The sequence below is a fragment of the Anolis carolinensis genome, chromosome 1 (genome assembly GCF_035594765.1).
Source record: "Anolis carolinensis isolate JA03-04 chromosome 1, rAnoCar3.1.pri, whole genome shotgun sequence".
Taxonomy (NCBI): domain Eukaryota; kingdom Metazoa; phylum Chordata; class Lepidosauria; order Squamata; family Dactyloidae; genus Anolis; species Anolis carolinensis.
In genome coordinates this window covers 35681737-35696074 of record NC_085841.1, presented here as the reverse complement: position 1 = coordinate 35696074, position 14338 = coordinate 35681737, and the positions used below count along the sequence as shown (strand labels likewise).

At 37.0% G+C, this 14338-nt stretch overlaps 1 protein-coding gene across 6 annotated transcripts in view; it reads left to right on the top strand.

Moving 5' to 3' along the window:
* Positions 1–7775, top strand: part of eprs1 (glutamyl-prolyl-tRNA synthetase 1) — a 57681-nt gene extending 49906 nt beyond the window's left edge. For all 6 annotated transcript variants that reach the window (XM_008125860.3, XM_062972257.1, XM_062972252.1 and 3 more), the window contains 3 exons: positions 415–493; positions 6396–6460; positions 7406–7775. In XM_008125860.3, the coding sequence (XP_008124067.2) occupies positions 415–493; positions 6396–6460; positions 7406–7556 (295 nt within the window). In that variant the 3' untranslated portion in view covers positions 7557–7775. The remainder of the gene's footprint in view (positions 1–414; positions 494–6395; positions 6461–7405) is intronic.
* The last annotated feature ends 6563 nt before the right edge of the window (positions 7776–14338 follow it).

Here is a 14338-nt window from a genome sequence, read left to right as displayed (position 1 = left end):
GCTGTTGATACACAAACCCGGGGTTACAGAGGACTCAAGCAAATCACACAGTTCTCTGACTCCAATCTTGTGCTTGTAATAGCACGAATAAAGTTATAAGAACACTTTGCTTAGAGCTAGTCTTAATTGTGTTTACTCAAAGATAAATCTTGTTGATTTCCAAGTGATAGTCTTCAGGACTATGTAGTTAGCATTTTTTTCTCAGTTAAGATCAAACCTCTATGTAAACTTCTGATTGTTTAATGTAATAAACAGTAAACAATATTGTAATTATTTATCTGGACAAATAATATTGTAATTGCACTAAGTATCCCAACCTGTAGAAAAAACCTAAGTTTTCTTTTACATTGCTAGGAAGAAATATATGTCTAGTATACCTCTTTATGTTTACCTTAGCTAATTTTATTTACACAGAGCTGCTGAAGACCTTAAAAGTCATATGGTGGTGGCCAATACAATGGAAGAGTTTCAGAAGGAGCTTGATTCGGGAAAGGTAAGGCACTTGCAGTAAGATCAGGGAGGGCTGCAAACTCTTGCACACTTAGGCTTCACTGATGTAGTACAACACACTTCCAAGCAAACATGCATAAACAAAGATTTCAATTATTTTTTCTCTAAACCTTGACATTAGCAGGCATGTAGTATGTAAGAATGCTTGTTCAACATAAACAATTCAACAATGACAGTATTACTTGTTTATATACAGTGTTCCCTCACTACTTTGCGGTTCACTTTTTGTGGATTTGCTGTTTTGCAGTTTTTCAATAAACGCTAAAAGACTATTATAAATCATAAAAATGTGTAATTTACAGCCTAAGGAAGAAAGGAAGGAGAAGCCTAAGGGAGAGAAAAGGAGCCCAAACGGCAATGGGAGGAGAAGGAGGCGATTTATCAACACACAATTGGTTGATAAAGACTTAAAATAGTGTATAACTACTAAAATAATGTATAAATATTAAAATAAATATAGCGCCCCTACTTCGCGGATTTTCACTTATTGCGGGTGGTCCTGGAACCTAACCCCCGCGGTAAGTGAGGGAACACTGTAGTTTAAAAGGTTAGAAGATTGAAAGAATAATTAGAGTTGAAAGGAATTGTAGCTCATTCCTTAGAGGCTGGATGGCCATCTGTAAGGGCACTTTGATAGTGCTTTTCCTGCATGACAGGGTGTTGGACTGGGTTGCCCATGTGTTCTCTTCCAACTCTTATTATTCTATGATTCTATGAACGCTGAAGGGTAACTTGTAGATTTTCCTGCAAATGAATTCTACTGTATATACAATCAAATACAGGTTTTGGGATCAAAATTATAGATTTTGATATGACACTTGGGTAAGTTGAGGGTCGTTCTGTGGGGAAGAGAAAGTATCAGTGATGCCTTCTGCTGTCACCATTTTCCTGCCCAAGCATTCAAAAATATCTTTTTGCCACTCAGAGAAAGGGGTAGTTGCTTTATATATTTATGTGTGTGTGTTAAAGTACAGTATTCTAACTCCTCTCAAAAAGGGAACCATCTTGTTCTTTGAATAGTGAACAGCAAGATTGCAGTCAGTCCTGGAGATCTTAAAAGAAGCGCCAAGCCCCTATAATCTTTTTACACTCCTTTATAAAGTATCATTTTCGCACCCAGGCATTAAAGTGGCACTGCAGCCAAGAGCACTTCTTTTTGGTTTTCCTGGGCTGAATAAACTTTTGCTTTTCAGCACTCTACTCCAAGTGGAGTGGTTCCTTTTTTGATGAAGAATACAGTATATTTACCCTTACGAGAACCAGCATGTACTGATTTGAGCATGGGACCACGACTCTGGAGGCTAGGGTTCAATCTCCTTCTCAGTAATAGAAATAAGTCACATACCATCAGCTGCAGAAATCTCCATGATAGGGTTGCCTTAGGGTCGTCATAAGTCAGAAATGACTTGAAAGCACATAACAACAATACAATTTAAATTTATTTATTATTTATTTATGACATTTCTACCCCGCCTTTCTCAACCCCAGAGGGGACTCAAGCCAGCTTTACACATAGGCAACTATTCGCTGCCTTAAAAACAGTGTACAATTAAAATGCACATTTAAAATACAATTATAAAATACATTAAAACATTTAAAACAATACATTCACAGTTACGTGATCCACAAGCGTAATTGGGGTCGTTCCAATAGTTATTGCACATCATTCCATATCTATCTATTGCTCAATTGAACTGTGGTTAAGTCAAACAAGGGTTTGGGGGTTGTTGTTTTTTTTTTAACTAATGTTTTTTGACATATATATGAGTATATATGGAATGTGTAAGAACATTTTACATTTGCCAATGTGGATGGTTTATCATTTTTTAAAGTCAGCTTTCATCTTCTATATTTAAGTAATGTATACAGTTGTAATTGTGGAACAATTGTAATAAATTATCTTCTATGAGCAGTTTTTCTTCCATTACAGGGAATTCCTAAATGATGTGGAATATCTCTGTGTTACCCCTAGTGTCGCATAGGAGATTGTGAATAACAAGATGGTGTTTGAACTGGCCCTAGTTTCGCTATTAAAATCTTTAAAGGTGAAGTCTGGCATCTGCACAATTAGGACAATGACATGTCAGCTCAAAAGAAACCAATAATAATAATAACAACAACTTTATTTTTATATTCTCTCTCCATCTCCCCGAAGGGACTCAGGGTGGCTTACATGAGGACGCAGCTCAATATAAACAAGTTACAAAATAAAAACAGTTAAAACATATAACAATTAAAATTAAAACAATAAAACCAATAAAGTATAAAACATCACCAAACCACTGTTATGTCTTCAAATTAATTCCAGTTTATGATGCACCTAAACCTAAACTCACAGGGGCTTCTGGGGCAGAGAATGTGTGACTCGCCTAAGGTCACCCAGTGCATTACAAAACCAAGTGGGGAATCAATCCCTGGTTTGCATAGTTTTAGTCCAACATTCAAAGCACTACACTTTATTGGTTTTTAACATATAATAGCAATTTGAGCTATAGAGCAGATGTAATTATTCCAGTGGAAAAGGCTGTAAAATAATTAATGAACATTATAGACAACGTGTTGGTTCAAAGATCACCTTGCTTGCGTCAAGGAACTATTTCTATCTGATTTCAATGCAGATAGAAAGGTCAACAAGTGCATGTATACAAATTGAATGATTGTTATTATGACTGATGTGAAGTAGCAGTAAAGCACTCTTCATTGCAATTAACTAATTTAAATCATTTTATGGCAGTTCTGTGGTGGCATGCTATTACTGCAAATTATTCCACAACTTTATGGAAATATTTTTGATAAAATATTTTTATTTTTGATAAAATGTATTAGGTTAACTTCCTACATACGTGTAGGGGCAAATGGCAACTTAAGCTTGTTAAAAGTCTGAAATGTATATTGCTTGCAGGAAGTGGACTCACAGGATATTTAGACTGTATTAAGATTTTTAAAGTTTAGCTAAAACCACCAATTAAAAAGGATTTTTGGAGGAGGGTAGGTTGCAAATATGTTCACCTAAGAAACAATAATGTTCATGCTAATATACCCTTCCTATTATGACTAATGATAACACAGATATAAATGGGCCTCAGTTACTCTCAAGTCCTTTGTACCTTTCTTAGTAAACACTTAAGTCTGAACCAGTTTCTTTCTTTTGTCAATTTAAGATCTGCTTGAGTCAGAACAAAGCTTGTGTGTTGAAATGCTGCTTAGTTTTAAGAAATAATTAAACCATTATGATTTTTAAAAAACAATAAAGAAAATATCTACATTGAAAGGGAAAAAGAAATCACTCAGATTTCAAAATGTATAATGCTTCTTCACCTTTATTCCCTAAACCAGTATTCTCTAGCTCTGCTGTAGTTGTGTCTTCTTTTGCAGCATATGATAATCTCTTACAAGTATGAACGACTTCCAGATTTAGCCATCACCCAAATCTAGCATCTAAGCACATTCTTTTAAAAGAGTAGCTTCTGCAAAAAAAGGTGTCAAGTCAACTAAAATACTGAAAGGATTTCGGATAATACCTTGCATTTAGGCATTTCTTTTACACTGTAGAATAAATGTAGCTTGACACCACTTTTACTGTCATGGCTCAGAATCAGCCGTCACCTAGATCTAGTACCTCTGGTTCTAGATCTAAACACATTTTTAAAAAATGAGTAGCTTCTGAAAAAATAGGTGTCAACTGAAGAGATTTTGGATAGTACCTTGCATTTAGAGGTTGCTTCTACACTATAGAATGAATGGAGCTTGACACCACTTTAACTGTCATGGCTCAGTATTAAGGAATCATAGGAGTTTTACAAGGCGCCTCACCTAGAGCTCATCTAGACAGATTGGGAGCAGGTTTGGCAGAAACTGGTTTTGCTGTGCATATGATTAGGTGGACATGTCCGGTACAGGTCTGAGACAGGGAAGGTGGCCTCAAACTGGATCTAGAATCCGCAGTATCCACAGTTTGACAGGTGCTGGAAAATACAGGTTGACCCCCCCCCCCCCAAATTTCCAGTTGAGATGCACATGGGGGGGGGGAGGGACAGTTAGAAGTGACGTGCACAATACCTCATCTAGATCCATGGCCAGTAAATAACTGCTACCTAATGAAAAGCTTTTCTCTTGTGAATATTTGTTAGGAATCTTGCAAAACTAAATAAAACATATATAATAAAAGAATATTATTCAACCAATTTATTCTTCTCTGATTTGCTTAAACTTGTCTACTGTGTCTTCTCAAAAATATTCAGATTTTTAAAATATGTTATATTGCTTAATGTATGAAACAAAGTAAGATATAATAATAAAAATAATAATGCTAATAATAATAACTTTATTCTTATATCCCTCCTCCATCTCCCTGAAGGGACTTGGGGCTGCTTACTTAGGGATGAGGGCCAATATAAACAAGTTACAAAATAAACACAGTTAAAACATATAACATTCCAAATTAAAATAATAAAACCAAATAAAAGATAAAACATTGTAAACATGAGCCAAACATCAACCAACCAGGAGCCAACAAAAGTAGGCATGTGCAGATTTAGGACTAATAGGGTGGAACAAGGGTTTGTGCAGATTCAGCTGTAGGGCCGGGGATGGAAAATAAAGTGCTGGAGATACAATCAAAAGATTAGGGCTAGGCTAACAGTAGCTAAACCATTATTCAAAGGCACATTGGAACATCCAAGTCTTCAAATCTTTCCGGAAAGTGGACAGGGTGGGGGGCTAATCTAATCTCCTTGGGGAGAGAGTTCCATAGACAGGGGGCCACCACCAAGAAGGCCCTCTCTTGTCCCCACCAACTGTCCTTGTGATGGAGGTGGGAGCGAGAGGAGAGCCTCCCTGGAAGATCTTAGTGCATGCACCGGTTTGTAGAGGGAGATATGGTCACAAAGGTAAGCAGGACCCGAACCATTTAGGGCAGTGGTTCTTAACCTGGGGTCCCCAGATATTTTTGGCCTACAACTCCCAGAAATCCCAGCCCGTTTACCAGATGTTAGAATTTCTGGGAGTTGAAGGCCAAAAACATCAGAGGACCCCAGGTTGAGAACCACTGGTTTAGGGCTTTGTAGGTAATAACCTGTACTTTGAATTGAGACCGGAAACTTATCAGTGGCTAGTGGAGCTGCTTCAGTAGAGATATACAGTATGCACAAATTACCAAAAAAGAGCAGATCTTGCAAAAGAGCTTTTCCTTTTGTTAAATCCCAGGAATAAACTTTAAGAGAATGAGTGCTCTTACACATGCAGAGATTTGAAATGTCAGTGAGATACTAGCATAGTTTAAGAATAAAATCATAATTGGAATATTTTTGCATTCAGAAATGTAGTTATAAACAGAAAGAACATTCCCCCCTTTCATAACCTTAAAAGTAATGTTAGGTTTCTTTAAATTTACTGTTTCCTGTGTTTGAACTAACTAACTATTTATTTATATATTTATATCCTCCTCCCTTATTAAAATACAGTATTAATCCTCTCCAAATTTTTTGGCTTTCTTTTCCAGTGTTTTACTGAGTTCCTCCACGAGGGGGCGAGACATGTTTGCATTATGTGCTTGTTTCTTCTTTAAAAAGTAATCTGAATGTGCTAAACTTTTCCCTCATTCTAGGAAACATTAAGTGAAGGCATTCAGTTTAATTAATTCTTAGAAGCACTTTTTCTAGCTTCAATCTAGATGCTTCACAATATCCCCCTTTTTCTTTTGAGGCAACTAAAAGAGATTAAATATAATTTGGAATTTCTTCAGCTATTAATTTTGGGAAAATTGGACAAATTCCCTTTAAGGCAATGAATATAACTTACAAAATAGAGTAGGAGTTTCTTTTACAAAAAGATATATTTCTAAGCGGTTAAAACTCAACAATGTTTATGCTCTCTTTCTACATTAGATAGTGCAGATCCCTTTCTGTGGAGAAATCGAGTGTGAGGACTGGATCAAGAAAACCACTGCCAGGTAAAGAATATATATATATATATATATATATATATATATATATATATATATATATATGTGTGTGTGTGTGTGTGTGTGTGTGTGTGTGTGTGTGTGTGTGTGTGTGTGTGTGTGTATACACAGTAGAGTCTCACTTATCCAAGCTAAACGGGCCGGCAGAAGCTTGGATAAGCGAATATCTTGGATAATAAGGAGGGATTAAGGAAAAGCCTATTAAACATCAAATTAGGTTATGATTTTACAAATTAAGCACCAAAACATCATGTTATACAAGAAATTTGACAGAAAAAGTAGTTGAATACCCAGTAATGTTATGATGTAATTACTGTATTTACGAATTTAGCACCAAAATATCATGATATATTGAAAACATTGACTACAAAAATGGCTTGGATTATCCAGAGGCTTGGATAAGCGAGGCTTGGATTAGTGAGACTCTACTGTATATATAAAAGCTGAGATGCAAATTGTAAAATATACAATAAAATTCCTTTGAAGTTTCACTTTAGGTGGGATTTAGTCCATGTACTAAATGTATGTCTGAATAGAGCTTTAAATAATTAACTCACTAAAAACAGTGAAGTAGTCCCAGCAACTTCTGTTTTAGACCAATGGAAGTATAATGGGAATTGTATAGCTTTTCCCTTCATGGGGACCTCCATTATCATTGCATTGTTGATGACCTGAGAAGGAAGCTATGATCACTGAAGAGTTGGTACTAAGGTCCTAAGAGGCTTCTGGGAGCCTATGGGCCAGTGTCATTCTTACTAAATATGAGACAGAGGCCCGTTCCTTTGTAAATCTATCTAGAATAGTAAATTGTGTTTCTGAGAGGTATGGTATTAATCCATTATCCTCAAAGGTATTTCAGCTACTATAATGCCAACACAGGTACATGGTATTTAGATTCTTTGGGGATTTCAGGAAACCTGTTTCCTCTTTCAGAGACCAAGACCTTGAGCCAGGTGCACCGTCCATGGGAGCAAAAAGCCTCTGCATCCCCTTCAACCCATTGCGCCAGCTGCAGAATGGAGCAAAATGCGTCTGTGGAAAGAATCCTGCCAAGTTCTACACCCTCTTTGGCCGTAGTTACTAATTGGCTAGATGGAAACACCACTCTCCTTACTTTTCAAGTCCTCGCATTTTTTGAAATAGACTGAAACCTCCCCAGCTGAAATCTAACCAGATTTTTGTTACTTTTTAAAACAGCAAAAAATAAAGCCATACAGAGTCTTGCCCCTTCAGTCAGACTAGCAGTAATGTGCAGACTTTTCTGTATACAGTATCTCTAATAATAAATATGTATTGTCAGCTATCTCTTTGATTCTTTTTTTAAACAAATGGATTTCAGAAATATACACTCAATAGACTGATAGCACAATGGAAATGTATGTGCTATTCTATTTGAACATCTTTTTAAAAACAGCTTTCAATATAAAAGAATTTCTGCCGTATGAGTTTTTTCACTATAGTCATGTGGAAATCATATTCAAAACAAATTGTGGCTTACTTAGCTACATGACAAAATGTCATCGTATAGCCTTGCAAGCCCCAATAATGTGTTTTGCACCTCTTAGTTCCCTTTTCTGTTGCCTTCCCAGTGTGACTTTCTCAGAGGCATAAAATTGGCCCTAGATCTGTAGTAAGTGCCTACCTCTGAACTACATGATGCCATTAACATAAATTCAGTACATTTTTCAAAGAAAAGGTGAACAGCAAAGCACACTTGATGGATGTGTAAAAACATTACCTTTAAAAATATTGTAAGACTTTGAAATTTTAAACACATAACAAAAATTTGGTTTCTGGGAGGCAAAATTTGAAACAGATGGCAAAGTATGATAAATGCTATTGAAGTATTGAAATAAGTAGCCTTTTTCTTAAGTACACTTTTAAGATGATATTCACACATACTTCGCTTGTTGAAAATTGAGACATCACTAGTAAACATAAAACTAAACAGAGGAGATATATTCTTTAAAATGTAATGTCTTCTGGTCTATTTTCTGGAATTAATATATGAGTGATAAATCAGTTTACAAAAACAGATTGATATGGAAGCATTTGGACATTTATATGCACATAATTGGACACTTTCCTGTGTGTGCATTTTCATGTTCTTCCATATGCAAATGTTTATGCTTCCATATACTGTAGCTACTCCACATAAAGAAGCATCTATATGAGCATTCTAAAACACATTGTGTAAGATTACAATAATGCCATTGATGATGTTTTGAAGATGATACCTGTGTCTTAATGCAAATCTAGTATTATGAACCACAGTTAAAAGATGAGCAGTGTTACTGAGGCTGGATCTCCAATTCAAACAGTAGTTCTTTACCTAGAAGATACATGGCACACAAGTACCAAACATCATTATTGCTAGATGTGCATCATCCCACAAAGAAGAAATGACTACTCAAGATAAGGGTCATGAGATGGTATGATCCAACTCACACTTCGGTACCATGAATTCCTATTGGAATCTGGGAGAGATGGAATTAAATGGGGGATCAATTCTTCTTGAAATACAAACAGCTTCATAATTGGATTGTTGTATGTTTTCCGGGCTGTATAGCCATGTTCTAGAAGTATTCTCTCCTGACATTTCGCCCACATCTATGGCAGGCATCCTCAGAGGTTGTGAGGTATGGAGAAACCAAACAAGGAAGGTTTATATATATCTGTGGAAAGTCCAGGGTGAGAGAAGAACTCTTTGTCAGTTGGAGGCCAGTGTGAATGTTGTAGTTAATCACGTTAATTAGCATTGAATAGCTTCATCTCCTGGCTTCTTCATGCCTGGGCGCATCCTTTGTTCAGAGTCGTTAGCTGCCCCTGGTTCCCATGTCTGGAACTTCTCTGTTTTCAGAGTGTTGCTTCTTATTTACTATTCTGGTTTTTGAGTTTTTTAATACTGGTAGCCAAATTTTGTTCATTTTCATGGTTTTTTCCTTTCTGTTGAAGTTGTCCACATGCTTGTGAATTTCATTGGCTTCTCTGTGTAGTCTGACATGATAGGTGTTGGAGTGGTCAAGCATTTCTGTGTTCTCAAATAATATCCTGTGTCCAGGTTGGTTCATCAAGTGCTCTGCTATGGCTGATTTCTCTGGTTGAGTTAGTCTGCAGTGCCTTTCATGTTCTTTGACTCGTGTTTGGGCGCTGCGTTTGGTGGTCCCTATGTAGACTTGTCCACAGCTGCATGGTATCTGGTAAACTCCTGCAGAGGTGAGAGGATCCCTCTTGTCCTTCACTGACCGTAGCATTTGTTGGATTTTCTTTGTGGGTCTGTAGATAGTTTGTAGGTTGTGCTTCTTCATCAGTTTGCCTATGCGGACAGTGGTTCCCTTGATGTATGGCAGGGGTCCTCAAACTTTTTAAGCCGAGGGCCGGTCCATAATCCTTCAGACTGTTGAGGGGCCGGATTATCATTTGAAAAAAATACAAACAAATTCCGATACACACTGCATATGTCTTATTTGTAGTGCAAAAACAACAACAACAAGAACAAGAACAATGAAAGAACAATACAATATTTAAAAATAAAAACCATTTTAACCAAAATACATTTATCAGGATTTCAATGGGAAGTGTGGTCCTGCTTCTGGCCAATGAGATAGTCAAGTTAATTAGGGTTGTTGTTGTTGTTGTTGTTGTTGTTGTTGTTGTGTGCATTCAAGTCATTTCAGACTGGGTGAGCCTAAGTCTAAAATTTATTTATTTATTTATTATTTACTGCATTTATTTACTACATTTGTATCACACCCTTCTCACCCCAAAGGGGACTCAGAGTGGCTTACAAATTATATGTACATACAATATATTATATTATTAGCATAGCACAACATTAGCATTATATATTACTATATTGAACTATACCACTATACTGTAATATTATTAGTAATATTATATGTAATATAGAATATATAATTAATATTATTATATGGGATTATTATTAGTGTTATATTGTATTACATTATAATATTATTATCAATATTATATGTATATACAATATATTATATTATAAAACTGAGGGCGGGGGCCAGGTAAATGACCTCGGAGGGCTGCATCCGGCCCCCGGGCCTTAGTTTGGGGACCCCGGATGTATGGTAAGAACACCTTTCCTCTGGGTGGATCTTTGTCTTTACTCTCATGGTTTGTTCTTGGCCTCACAGCTCTTGGTGGAGTATCCATTGGCCTGTAGAGCCCAGTTTAGGTGGTTTAGTTCACCTTGGAGGAGGTGAGGTTCACAGATTCTTTGTGCACGGTCTGTCAGGGCTTTGATTGTGCTTCTTTTTTGACTTGGGTGATGGTTGGAGTTTTTATGAACACCTGTGTGTGTAGGTTTTCTGTAAACTGTGGCCCAATTGTCGATTGGGTTTGCGGATGATCAGAACATCTAGAAATTGCAGTTTTCTTTCCTTTTCTTTTTCCATGGTGAATTGGATGTTTGGGTGGATGCTGTTCCTGGACCACCTCAACAGCATCCGCCCAAATGGGGACAACTTCAACAGGAAGGAGGAAACCATTAAAATGAACAAAATCTGGCTACCAGTATTAAAAAAACTCAAAGATCAAAACAGTAAATAAGAAGCAACACTCTGAAAACAGAGAAGTTCCAGACATGGGAACCAGGGGCAGCTAACTAATCTGAACAAAGAATGCCCCCAGGCAGGAAGACGCCAGGAGATGAAGCTATTCAATGCTAATTAAGGTGATTAACTACAACATTCACACTGGTCTCCAACTGACAAAGAGTTCTCTCACCCTGGACTTTCCACAGATATATATAAACCTTCCTTGCTTAGTTTCTCCATACCTCACAACCTCTGAGGATGCCTGCCATAGATGTGGGCGAAACATCAGGAGAGAATACTGTCAGGGGGGATGATGGGTAGCAGAGTGAAATCCAAAAATTCACCATCCCGGTCTTCACCTCCTCCAGACTGTCTCCCCGTGTGGAAAAACAGCACTGGACAAACACACTCTAGCAGTCGAGGTTTCGGTTGGAAATCCAACGGCAATAAACTTTTATTTACATGTCTATATACAAACAGAGCAAATCAGTCCCTTCTCTCCATGAGTGCTTGCCGAAGCGACTCATGCACACACAGCACACTGCTCAACCTGCTCAGGAAACTCCTCTGCATTCCACAGGAACAAGAAAGAAAGTCCCAGTCAAAACAAACTTGACCCCATTGGTCCTGTGATACATCAATCATAGCAGACTCTCATTAACTCCATAACTGCTGAAATGCCTTGCCGAAAAACTAACACATAAGGCATTTCTAATAACCCAGATTGATTTTAACATTTCACAATACACAATACCCTGACAAATACTTCTAGAACATGGCCATACAGCCCGGAAGACATACAACAATCCTGTGATCCCGGCCATGAAAGCCTTCGACAACACATTGCTTCATAATTGTGCAGCCAACTGGGTTTAATTCTCTGGACATCTTCAAAAAGAGGCTGAACAACTACCTGCTGGAGATACTTTAGTTGGTGATCCTATACTGAGAGGGGGTTTGTCTTGATGACCTATAGGATCCCTGCAAGCTTCATTATTCTATGATTCATAGCTAAGATCGGGGGGGGGGGGGGGGGGAGACATCAAGAAGTGAGAAATCTACCCCTAGAAGGGAAATCCACTTCTGTAGGACATATGGGGAAACGGTGTCTCCACTGAAGCCTTATCACCAATCCTTAAAATGGCATTCCTTATATAAAATGATAAAATGGAAGCTTGCTTTGGGGGGGGGGGGGGGGATGAAATATACTCAAGCATTGGTTGATTGACTCTGTGGATGCAGAATATATGCATATGGAAGGGCAATAGTAGTTTGTGAGTCAAATGTTCTCCACTCTTTTTTTATTCCAAATTTCCTCCCACTGGTTTATGTTTATGCTGTGCCCTATATCTTGGGCCCACTTTACCTGACAGTGTTTAATTTGTTCTTCCTCAGTTGACCATTCTAATTGTTGGGAAATCATCCTGGACTACTCAAGTCCAAATGTAGTTAGATAGATGATAGAGTTAGATTGAGGGAATCCTTTCCCTGTTTCCAAAGCATGCCTAGACAGGCTTTACTGTGTTTCACTCTATCCTGTTTACGTCACATCCCTTACTTTGAAGTTGGTAGAAATGTGAATCTTTAGGGACACTAACTCCCAATTGGTCAGAGTGTCTTTTATGGCCCCAATAAACTGGACCATGAGGTTGGAACCATTTTGGTTCTTTTTCTTCTCCCTTTGTTCTTCAAACTAACAAGCAGCATCCTGCCATCTCTCCTGGCAAGATGTAACTATGTAGATGTTTGTTATTTTTCCTTACTTATTTTTCCTTAGAATCCAGTCTATAGTAATCTAGACAGCTCCCAAGGCTTTCTATCTACAATGGAGTTCCTTTTACCTGAATAAATACTTTTTGAACTTTTATTGAGACTCTGCAGTCCATTGCAATCATAAAAAGGCTTCTCTTGCTCGCCAGTGTAAGTAACTGTTGCATTTGAAAGCTTTGTTTTTGCTACTCTGCTGATTTTGGTGGAATCTCCCCCAGAGAGGGTTAAATTGAGTCTAACCGCTCAGAGATTACCACAACACTAATAACATCTGGTATAATATCCTAATAATTTTTTTCCCTTTTTGCATTATAATTTCCCAAGGGCCTTGGTTTTATGAGAATCCCTTTTCTGTATCCTCTTTATAGCATTGTTTTATTTGATAGTATTGAAACCATGTTATAATATTGAAACCATGGCCACAGAAATTCAAGAAAACTGGTATAAGATGTTTTTAGATGGTACCTTACCCCTGCCAAACTAGCAAATTTTAACAAACACAATACGAACAAAAGCTGGAAATGTAACAAGGAAGTAGGAACCTTCTTACATCAATGGTGGAAATGTAAGAAAATCAAAGAATACTGGAAAAATGTCCACAAGGCATCACAATCAATACTAGGACTCAAGTTTCCTCTATCACCAGAGACATATTTATTAGGTATACCAAATGTAAAAACAAACAAGAATCAAAACAAATTACTATTTTTTATTGGAACCGCAGCAAGACTAGTTGTAGCTAGAATATGGAATCAAAAGGAGGTACCGTCCATCAACAATTGGATTTTAAAACTGTTCGATATAATACAAATGGATACTTTAACTCAAAGACTAAGAGAAGTCAAAGAAAAAACAGATTGGCTGGGCTTCAGAGACTTTATTCAGAAAGAAGGATATAATTTAACGATAGACTTATTTGATATGTGATATACATCAAAACTACAAGACTGTTAATACCAGAGATGAAAATAGACTATAAGATTTTAAAACCCTCAAGAGGTCAATGGGAAGTCATTCAATTTTTTTTATTTTTTCTCTTTTTTTCTTTTTATTATCCTTATTTTTTCCTTTTTTTCTTTTTTCTTTTTAAATTTTTTTTTCTCACACCTATTTTAAAGTTTATTATTTATTTTTCTTTTTTTCTCCTGGTTTTGTCTTTTTTTCCCCTTGTCTCTGGTCTCTATTTTCACCCCACTTTCTACACACAATTGTTTTCCTCGCTTTCACTGTAATTACAGATAAAAGCACAATAAAAACTATTTTAAAAAATGTTCTCCACTCTTAGAAAAGATATGTGAAATTGCATTTAAAATTTCCATTCAAAAGTAAAGGAAGATAAAATGCGATAGCACCCTGAACCTTGAGAAACATTGACCTAGATCAAGGAACTGCTCAAGGCCGTCCTCTTTCCATTTCTGTCCTAGCAATCAATTAACTACTAAAAATAATATTAAGGAAAAAGAAGCTGAATGTGGAGGGATGCTTCCTTCGACAGTAATGCCAGAGTCAATGAGATAAACCAACAACTCTT